The sequence below is a fragment of the Microcebus murinus genome, chromosome 2, assembly GCF_040939455.1.
Source record: "Microcebus murinus isolate Inina chromosome 2, M.murinus_Inina_mat1.0, whole genome shotgun sequence".
NCBI classification, from domain to species: domain Eukaryota; kingdom Metazoa; phylum Chordata; class Mammalia; order Primates; family Cheirogaleidae; genus Microcebus; species Microcebus murinus.
In genome coordinates, this window is record NC_134105.1 from 112863220 (window position 1) to 112874432 (window position 11213).

The 11213-nt window shown below is 47.7% G+C and overlaps 1 protein-coding gene across 1 annotated transcript in view; it reads right to left on the reverse strand.

The window, feature by feature from the left end:
• RXRG (retinoid X receptor gamma) overlaps positions 1-10160 on the reverse strand; it is a 45805-nt gene extending 35645 nt beyond the window's left edge. Inside the window, exon 1 of the mRNA XM_012745317.2 lies at positions 9714-10160. Within this exon, the coding sequence (XP_012600771.1) occupies positions 9714-9762 (49 nt within the window). The 5' untranslated portion in view covers positions 9763-10160. The remainder of the gene's footprint in view (positions 1-9713) is intronic.
• Between the last annotated feature and the right edge of the window lie 1053 nt (positions 10161-11213).

Consider the following 11213-nt stretch of genomic DNA (forward strand, 5'->3'; position numbering starts at 1 on the left):
TAAGCACATAATGCAAATATTCCAAAGCTGAAAAAATTCGAAATCTGAAACACTTCTGGTCCCAGGCATTTGGGTAAGGGATACCCAACCTGTATGTAATAGCTAACATTTATTACACACCTCCCATTTGCCAAGCACTCTTCCAAGATTGCGTGCATCGTCTCATTTAGTAATCTCAAGGACCCTTGGAGGTAAGGTACAATTATTGTCGCCATCCCCATCCTGCTGACTGGCACGAGAAGCCCCGGGGAAGCTGAGCAAACTGCCTGAGGTCACCTGGCCGGTCAGGAGCAGGGCCAGGCTCCAAATCCCGGCAGTCTTGTGCCAGGGCTGCTGTGCGTAACCCCTACACAGTGCTTGCCACTTGCTGGGGTAGAAGGCGGGGAGTCTGAGATAAGCCCCAAATGGGGCATTATGTGTAAGAACAACTAAGATATTCAATGGTTACCCTATGCTCTTCACAGCCTACTTATGGACCATAATGCATTTGTTTAAGTATACATAATTATAGCAAATGAATAAAATGCCTAAGGGGCAGGGGACAAAAGACCAACCCCTTGAAGGTGCTAATAAAACAAAAGCTAAAATATTTTTCCAGGTGGACACCACTTGATTTGTTGTTTTTTTTTTTGTTTTGTTTTTGTTTTGAGACAGAGTCTCACTCTGTTGCCCAGGCTAGAGTGCCGTGGCATCAGTCTAGCTCACAGCAACCTCAATCTCCTGGGCTCAAGCGATCCTACTGCCTCAGCCTCCCGAGTAGCTGGGACTACAGGCATGCACCACCATGCCTAGCTAATTTTTTCTATATATTTTTAGTTACCCAATTAATTTCTTTCTATTTATAGTAGAGACGGGGTCTCGCTCTTGCTCAGGCTGGTCTCCAACTCCCGCCTCAGCCTCCCAGAGCGCTAGGATTACAGGCATGAGCCACCTCGCCCGGCCCCCCACTTGATTTTAATATGTGGAATCTGATTTGACATTCTGGGTAGAGGCTGGCAAACTTTTCTCTACAGGGCCAGACAGCAAACATTTTAGTCTTTGCTAGCTCTGAGGTCTCTGTGACGATGACACACAACATCCGTTGTAGCGTGAAAGCAGACACAGCCGATGCATAAACTAATGTACACACATGTGGCTGTGTTCCAGCAAGCTTGCCGACCCCGGGAGATCATTCTGGAGAAGTTTTATGACCATTTCTGATTGCTTTACAGTTAGCAGTGATTCCCAGCACTCTGGCTCCACACTGCTCTTCCTCTGGCTTCCCTGTCCCGGAGCTGAACTGTCAAAGCTGGACAGATCTTTGGATCTGTGGATCTTCTGGTCTCACCCCTCGGTTACAGGTCAGGACTCTTGGAAAGTAGGTGTGGCCTGCCGAGGACCTATGCCTGTGTGCGGTCTTCAAACTGGGTTCCCCTTGGAGCCACCTGGGGTGGCAGGAAGAGGGAGCTCAGCCAGAGAGTCTGCTCCCACCCTTGGGTAACATAGCTTAATGCTGCTGTCCACACCGGGTGAGGGCTAACCTTCCACAATGTAAGGGTTAGATAAAATAAGGCCTGGAATATTGTAAGCACAATAAAAGTTCCCTTTTCCCATAGAAAACTTGGAGAGTATGGTACTAAATTCAGCTAGAATTTTGCATGAACATTTTTCTTAGAGGAGGTATGCCTGTTCTTTAAACATCAGACTGCACACTATGAGATGCTGACAGGGTGAAGTAAGGAAGATACGAATTCTGCCTCGGAAAGAGCCTCAGTTTCAGAAAATAACGTTTTAACAAATCATTCCAGGGTAGGCGCTCATGACGTCAGGCAGAAAAGGAGCCACGACCTTTCTATAATCTTCAGGAGACCCTTGAAGGAGTCCTTGACATTGAGGAGTCCGGACCCCACTCAGTATCCTCAACTGCAAACCGAACAGCCTGGAGTCCCTTGTCCCCATTGTTCAGCCTCCGTAATCGGATAGGGGACGGAGGCAGCAGGAGTTTCTAGCTTGAAGATCCATCTCAGACTCCTGGTGGGACTTCAGAATTAACATCGAAACTTACAAAATGGAAAGGTCTGTGATGTCTAGTTCAAAAAACATTTACAAGAGCCAGAGGAACAGCAAGCAAAATGCTTAATAAGTACTTTGGGATGGTTGCCTGGGTTTCATTTCTGTGACTCGACATCTCCTTTGTTCCTCCTCTTCATTCTACTGGTCACTGGCGTCCTGAGGAAGCAGTCTTTCGGAAAGGTTCAGGCTCACAGTGTTGTGTTTTCTCAGCCCCAGCGGAGTGGAGAACAGAGCAGAGGTTAGAGAGCAGGGGAAGAATATCCTAGACTGATGGGGAATGCCATCCGTCAGTCATTCAGCACGCACTGGCTTAGCACCTGGCTTATGCCAGAGCTGTGTAGAACGTGGAGAACATAAGGGCTATCCCCTGCCCTGAATGTTTGAACTAGTTACAAGCTCCGAAGACTTCAAAATATTTGGAGAGTAATTATTTCTGGAAATTTTTCTTGGGGGCCGAGTTTAAGTGAATGGATCCAAAGAATGTAGGTATTTAGAACCCAAGAACAAAAAAAAATGCTATCTTTATTACCCAATGGCAGCGTTGCACTAGGAATATAGTTCACTATATTTTAAGACGACTGAAATCTTTAGAAGAGAGTCCATAGTTAGAGTTAGGGAGAGCCTATCTGAATAAGAAGTCCAGAGAGAGAAAGGGACAGAGGTCATGGATTCAAGAGCTGGGAGTAGTGAACAAAATTGGGGTTCAAGGACTTCAGGAACAAGAGGTAAACTGGGGGCATTCTCAGCAAATGCTTCAAACACGTACTGGCATTTATCTTTGCAGAATGGCCAGTACATGGTGTACCAGTGTGAGGAACTGGCTGCTTAAAGGGACAGACAGCCGTTCCTCGTTAGTAGGATCCCCTGGCGCCTCTCATTTGTTAGGGATGGCATAATACCCATCTGTACCAGCAAAGTGTATAATTTGGCTGGGTGGCAAAGGTGGTAAACAGACAAAATGCCATTAATTACATCCAGAAAGCTTGACAGAAATTGTTTTAGACTAGACTCAGATTCTAGATCTATCATAATACTTCATAGCAAGCCCTTGAAAGGGCCATTTTACCATTCTGAACCTCAGTTTCCTAATCTGTCTAATGGGATAATTCCTGTCTTGCAGACTACTCTGAGTCAGTTTGAAGCTTGAATGACACAGACAATGGCCTCTAGGAAGGACTACTCTATCTGTAGTGCCCAGCACAAGGCATGGCACATAATAGGTGCTCAACTAATGTGTTGTTTTTTTCTACTGAACCAATAATTGACATGGAAATAATAGCATATATTTATAAAGAGTTTTATGAATATGACGCATTATGAAGTAGATGGAAAAAGGTTGGACCCAGGAGCCAGAAGACCTGCTATTTTTGTCCTGTGTGGCCTTACAAAAGTCTCTCAACCTCTCTGAGATTGTTTCCTCTTCTATAAAATGAGGCAGTTCTTCAAGTCCTAAAAGTCTGGTTTCTAAACAAAAATAGTGTGATCTTATCAATCTGTGACATAATTAATTTGGACTGGCTAAATCGGTCATAGTATGAACTAATTTGTATTTGCTCATTCACAAAATAATAGCGGAAAAATAGGGTTTGTTAAGCAAATAAGATGGTAGGAGAAGTGTTGAGCCTATTTAAGATACATCTGTTTTCAAGCAATTTAAAAAGCATAGTAGGAACATCATTAGCATATTAACGGGGTGTTAATTACAAAGAGTCTTTTAAAGCAGGTTTTATAAAATCCCCACTTAGTAACCATTAGCTTGTGGTACTTGGAACACAAACCATTCACGTGTGTTACTTAGAAGTAATAAAATTGTAATTTAAAAGTAATCTGCCAACTTGTCATGAATTTAGACTGATTTTTCTCTCAATTGATCCAAATGAGTGAGGTTTTGCTATAATTATACATAATGCTGGTGATAATGAGGCTGATTATCAATCTTTCCCTGCTTTTCACTACCTCCATCATTACAGATTTTAGGGGAGGGGGCGGGGGTGGAGGGAGATGGGAGGAAGGGGGAGGGGAGGGAGAGAGATGAAGAGTTGCCACTCTCCCCTCCCCCCTCCTCCAAGCTGTAGACGAACAATCCCCAGCCCCCAGCCTGAACAGCCGGTCAGACCCTCGTTGGGGGCCGCGTGAATCCAGGTGGAACCCGGTGCGGCTCAGAAGGCAGGCCAGCTGGAGGGACCCCGGCTGGGTGCAGCGCGGCGGCGCCCACCGGCTATTGCATCTTTGCATCCTTACGTTCTCGCTGAGAGGCGGTGGGGGCTGAGCCTCCGGGACGGGAGGAGGGTCTCTTCTGCACGCTCTGCTAGCCGCTCTCCACTCTCCACTCTGCATGCTGTTCCTAGGTTTTCCCCATTGAGAAAGCCAGAGAGGGCTTTGGTAGCAGAGGCGGCTTCCCAACAAAAGCTGTGTGGCTTCTACCTCTGCCCGCCACTCACTGGGAATTGAAAGTCTTAACATCTTGTTTTCCACGTCTGTTCAAATGCAGAACTTTGCACCAGTAAGACAAGCACAAATTACCTTCCCCTTTGATCTCAGGGTGCTTGCGCAGCCCAGAGGTTTGGGTGAACGTGCTTTTGGAAATGCTGAGAATAATTCCAATATAAGAAATGCATATTAGCTAATCTCTGGTGTCTGAGGGGCTCTTGTGTGGGAGGAGGAGAGGGAAGATGGGGCTGGGCTGGGAGCCCTGAGGCAGGGACCTGGAGCCGGGGTTTGAGCTGTGAGAGGCTGGGGTCAGGATGAGGTGTCCTAGTCAGAAAGGCCCTCAGTCAAAATGCTGAGAGAAGTCAAGAGTTGGGTCTGGAAGGGGCAGGAAGGGCCGCCCCAGGTAACTGCTGTAAGAATTTGCAGAGTTGTATAGTATCGTATATGGTGGGGCTGGAATTAAAACCCAGACCTGCTACTTTCCCCCAGATTCAAATGCCACTTGAATGCTTTACTAGCCCTGTTCCCTTCTGCAAATTATTTAATTTCTCCAGTTTTTGCATCTGTAGGATGATGTAATAGGAACACTAACCTTCAAGTGGTGTTGTAGGTATGGAATGAGTTAATACAGATTTGTATCCCTTATCCAAAATGCTTGGGATCAGAGGTGTTTCACATTTTGGGTTTTTTTCATATTTTGGAATATTTGCATCATACTTATCAGTTGGGCATCTCTTATCTGGAAATCCAAAATCCGAAATGCTCTAATGAGCATTTCCTTCGAGCATCATGTCAGCACTCAGGAAGTTCTGCATTTTGGAGCATTTCAGATTCCAGGTTCTCAGATTAAGGATGCTCAGCCTGTATTTTCACCCTTTCATGAGGATCACTAAGCCAGGGCTGAGTCAATCTCACGAGAGCCACCGAAACCCAGGCATTCTAGAAAATAAACTTCCATTCCCTGGGCCTCTGTGTCTCCGACTTTCAAATAAGGATAGAAAAATACCAGTTTCCTCTGGGAGACCCTGGCATGCCAGCCACCCAATGCCGGTGCCTAAATTCCCTGTAGATGCAGAAGCCACATAATGGGGGGAAGGAAGAGGTGGAGCATTTGGATTCCTCTTTGCACAATTTCTTCCCCCCGTTGCTATTCAGCTCTCTATCTCTTGGAAAGATTGTAAATGTTTCAGAAAATAGTTTATACTAATTATGTTCCTTCCTAAACCTCATAAACAGTTACTCCTTCCTACATGAAGCCAAACCATTTACAACCAGTTAGCCACCCACATATCTGTGGAGGGGGAAAAATATGTTCTAGCATATGCACACACGTGCACACACACATATGCGAGCACCTCCAACTCAACCAATCCTCTACGGCTATCCTCAGATGAAACAGGGAATATTCTTCACAAATGGTCAGGGTCAATTAGGCAGGACTCTTACAAATCAGTAGGTCCCCAGAGGAAGCCACCAGTTAATTCTTCAGAGGTCACTGTTGCCCCTCAGTGGCTCTTAAACCATCCTGCATTGTGTCCTCAATGGCTAGCAGTTGTGTCTGCGGCCACCCGTCGGTGCTGGGACTGGATTTCTAAGGCTGGACTGGGGCTCCAGAAACCCCTCCAGGGGCTGTGCTGCCCAACCCAACTTCACAGAGAAAGTGTGTCACTCACAGAAGCCATGAGAGGTAGCTCGGCAGAGCATGAACTCTGGAGCCAGACTGCCTGGGTTCAACTCCTCGGCTGTGCCATTTTCTAGCACTGAGACCTCAAACGAGCTGTTTCACCTCTCATTGCCTCAGTTTCTGCATCTAGAAAGGGAGCATGGTAGCGATGGTAACAGTACTTACTCAGACGGTTGTTATGAGGATTACGTGAGTTGACACTGGTAAAGTGCTTACAGTGGTGGCTGGCATTAGTGTCAGTGTGCTTGTTGAATGAGATGCGAGAAGTCCTCTCCTCCCTGATCTGCTCCTCACCCTGAGGATTACCGCACAATTGGATGAGGGGATTACAGGCTTTGTTTTGCTATCTTCTAAGAGGCAGCAACTGTCTCATCCCAGGAAAACAAATCTCTTACTGAGCAGCTGGCAAAGCCAGGACTCGGCAGAGAAGGAGAAGAGAAGGATCCTCTCATTTCATTGTTGCACGGCAGGGCCTGGAGCTGGGAGAGTGGGCGTCTTTGTGCGGCCACTGCCACCAGGTGGTCACCACCCTTTGCCCAGTTGGACCAGTCTTGCGTTCACTGATCAGATGATGCTCCGATGTCTGGCAGGCACAGCCCCAGACACAAATCCCAGGAGTTATTTCCCAAGGGTGATATTGCTACTCTAGAGATCCTCACAGAAATCACAGGAGCCCTCTGTGCCTCCATTTGCTAACATGTAAAAGGAAAGGGGGTGATAGATACACCAAGTCATTTAATAAGTGCAACACAACTTGCAGCGTTCGGACAAAGGCGATTCGAGAGGCTGCAGGTGAAGTCCACTCTAAACTTCGGATTCCCCCTGTGCCTCCCGCTGGGTCCTCCTGCACCCTCCCTCCCTCGTCACTGCAAGTACTCAGACAGACCTCCCTGCAGAAGGATGGGATCCTTTGGCTCACAGTTAGGTCTCCTAACTGGCACGTGCAAGCAAAATGGAAATCGTTAGCACTAAACGGGATGATCGTTCCCCTCCCTCAGAAATGCAAAGAAAAGTGGCATGAGAGGGAGACGTTTAAACAACCCCCATCACTCTTTCCCCTCCAGTTCCCATCACTCTTTCCCCTCCAGTTCCCCATGTTATATTGAACTATTTTCTTCCGTGGCTGGAAGAAAACCATTGTGCTTCCTTCCATCTGAAACCTAATAATTACACTAAATGCCAGAGCCCCCACAATTGTGAAAGTCTAAGCCAGTAAAATATGTGGGTCTTTGAGGATTTAATTTTATCCTCCCAGATTTCTAATTCATAATTCTACAGAAATATCTGATTTTTAAATTAATTTGCATGTCAGTCCCTAAGCAAAAGGGAGGGAATGTACATATTAACTTGTATGAGGCACCATGTATATGGACCACACTGTAGCAGCTGTTTTCTCATGTGCTAGCTCGTTTATTTCTCACAACACTTCAAGGCTGAGATGATATTATAAATCCCACTTTGGAGAGAAAGATAATGAGGCTCAGAGAGGTTCACTGGCTTGCCTAAGGTCACTCAGCTAGTAAGTAAAAAACTGGGACTCAAAGTCAGCACACTGTCTCTCCCTGCCCCCTCCCCACCCACATTGTTTTCACTGTATCAGATTAAAGCAATAAGTCCGAGTCAGAGACTTTTCTGGAAGTACAATTCAGCCCCACGTAAACTTGGACCAGTCCCTGCCCCCCTTTAGGCCTCAGTTTATACATCTATAAAATGGGAAGTCTAAGATGCTCTTTAAGGTCCCTTAGGCTGCTAACATTCCAAGATTCCAGCAAGCAGCCCTAGTGAATTTTAGACTAGACCTTCTTTCTCCAGTTTTCACTTTGGCTCTCTCCTTAAATCTTTCTACCTTCAACCCTTTTATTCACCCCAACTGTCTCCAAGGATCTCTTTGGCATTAATTAAGCCACAACCTCACAGACCTTGGGGGTCCCGAGAATCTGGCTGAGGATAAGCATGTTTCCCTAACAACTGAACTGAGATATTAAGGAAAAGGCAATTCTCAGCTCTGAATGGGACTGTGATGGGAGTTGGGAGGATTTTCACACCCAGGGCCCACCCATAAACTGGAGATCAAATGCCCAGTTCATGGCACTGGCCACCACTCTCACTTGGTCATCAGACTGGCCCGAATAACTTGAACATTATCTCTGGAATATTCCCATGGCCCCCTACCCGTGGGTGCAAGTACAACCTCCTCATGCCTTCCGTATTACACACACCGCGCAGTATTATAATGCGTCCGTTTAACAAGCCTGCCCCCAGTCCAAAAGGCAGAGACTGTGTCTCGTCCGTATTTGCACTCCCAGTGCCTGGCACCATGCTTGACTCATATAAACTACCCAGCGGACCCAGAATGCATGAGCAGCTCCCTGGTCTGACGCCTCCTGGGCAGGCATCCCTTCCACTTCGCAGCGCTCCGCGGTGCCCCACAGAAGTTCTGCCCTGCCAAAGAGGCTTGCTTTACCCCCATGCATTCAGAGGTATTGGCTAGCTGTCCACAGAGGAGGTCAGGAGCTTTTCAGTTCTCAGGACCTTACCAAGAATTTCTGCTTTGTCTTGCCTGCCAGAATACCCGCTTGGCTCCCAAGAACATAAGCTACGTGCCACCAACTGACAAGCGAGAGGCCAGCTGGTCAGCTGTTAGTTCCATTTACTCCGAGCTGGGCGGCTGTGCTGCTTCTGCCACTGAACAGAGGGACCCCTGGGACGGAAGTGCCTGGGCGTTAAGGCAGCCCATGGACCCAGCCAGGCTCAGGGAGCTTCCGTGAAGTGTGACCGGGCTGCCTTGCCTGGTGCTGCAGCTTGGATCTTCAGTTTGCCAATTCTCTAAGAACCCAGATCCCCCTAACACCAGATCTCGACCCCCCAAAGTGGAAGTGATCTGAGCAGTGACCCTTGCAAGAGAATGGGGGCAGCAGCGGGGGAGGAGAGAAGAGGCTATTAGCAAATCAAAAGGGAAGAAAACAGAGAAAGGAAAGCGCTGTAGCAAATTAAAGCACTATGTTTTCTTTTTAAAAATCCAATTATAGGGAAATCTGCTTTTGAGTAAAACAATCCTGCCCTTGTTGCAAAGTATCCCAGGAACCCTTAACATAGGCAAAACCTTTCTAATCACATTTTTTTTTCTCATTACAAGTTGGATAATGGGAAAAGCATAGTAATTTCCCTTTAACTCTTCCACTTTTCACACCCACACAAACACACTGGGTTGTAACAATGCTCTTATTTCTTTGTCTCAGATACATTCTCAAGCATATCAGTTTAGAAAGACACTCTCCTTCGAATATCCCTCATTCTGATGTGCAAGCATATCCTCACCTACAGACCCTTCTCTCTCTCTCTCTCTCTCTCTCTCTCTCTCTCTCTCTCTCTCTCTCTCTCTCTCTCTCTCTCTCTCTCTCTCTCGTGCACTTATGCACACACGCACTGTATGTGCACATAAACATGCATCCTCCTAATTCAACACCACCCCGGTTATCGGTGTTTCCCGGTTCCCCTTGGTCTCTCGGTACTGGTCCACCCCGTGAAGCCCAAGTGAGACACTTACCGCCAAAGCCTGCGGGAAACTTCATGAAGTGAGAATAATTTCCATACATGTTTACTCTTCAGTTCATGTTCCTCTCTCTCCCGTGGTGCGTCTTCGAAACGTGCCGGCCTCTCCCGGCTCCCAGGCAGCGCCGGGCTTCCTTCAACTTGGGCTAACAAGAGTGGTCATCGCTTCCTAGCAGCCCGGGGAGCACAGGCTGGGCCAGCCCTCTGGGATTAGTCAGGAATCTGCCTCTAGATCGGAGCGTCCACATAGTGTGCTGGAGACGGCAGTGGCGGCGGCAGCTGGTGCCTGTCAGTAATCACGCATAATGCCGCCGCCACTCTTGCCGCCGCCGCCCGTCGCTGCTGCCTGAGATCCTGTTGCTAGTTTGATTAAGTCGGGGCTGGGCTGCTGCGAGCAGCGACTCTTCCACCTCCCAGCGGGTCCCCAGAGGTCCCTACCCGGTGGGTGGCACAATCTATTATCTAGTAAGCCAATCGACGTGTGACAGCCCCGGAGGAGGTCAGGGGTGGGGGGAGGTGGCAGGGGATGGAAGATTCTTTAGGTGCCTTTTCCTTGACTTGCGCCCCTATAAATCAACGGGGTTTTGTTAAAATGCATTTCCCCACTCTGGCTCAGGTCTGTCCCATGCACTTGGCATTTGGTCTGCGAAACGGGGCGGGGGGTAGTGGCCAAGAGAGAGCAGAGCCGTTTCCTAAGCACAAGATTAGGAAAGTGGGAGTGAGACAGTCTCTAGCCATGGGAAGCTAAAATCGGGCAGCCCTCAGATCTGGGGTGGGCCTCTCCTGCTTTGGTGGCCAGAAGCATTTGCCTGTGCTGACAGTGGGAGCTTGACAAGTGTAGCTGGGAGCCAGAGCTCACGCGCACAGAAAACTTACAGGTGGGCAGGAGGACGTGGAGGTCATTCTCTGATGTTTTGCTGGAGGGATGCATTCGTTTTATATATACCGCTGTCATCATGCCACCTGTTCAAAAACACCACCGGGGCCTCACTGACACAGAGACTCTCTGGTGTAGAACTGACCTGCAGATCAAAGAGTCTAAGTACCCATTCGATGTTTGGGTCTGTTGTACAGCTTTCCTGGCAAGTCACTGCCCAGCCTATACTTGAATACCTCCAATAATGGGGAGCTCACTACTTTACCATTCTATCTCTAGATAGCTCTCACCATGAAAAAGCTTTTTTATTGAGCTGAAATCTGCCTCTTTTCCCTACAGCTTCTGCCCACAGGTCCTAGGCTACTCATTGGAGCCACATAAGAGAGGCCTGTGGAGTCTTCCATGTAAGATCTTCTGCAAATGCTGAGACAGATCTGCTGTGCCCACGCTCTCACTTTCTTTAGGCACTTCTGCCTCTTCCAGTCATTCCAAGGACCACTGGGTGTTCAAGTCCATTCACAACCTGTCCTTTTTCTCATAATGTATTCAGTTTACATAGACACCCTCATGGCGAGGAAGGGGATTGGAGAGACTTGGATGCAATGCTCCAGATGTAGT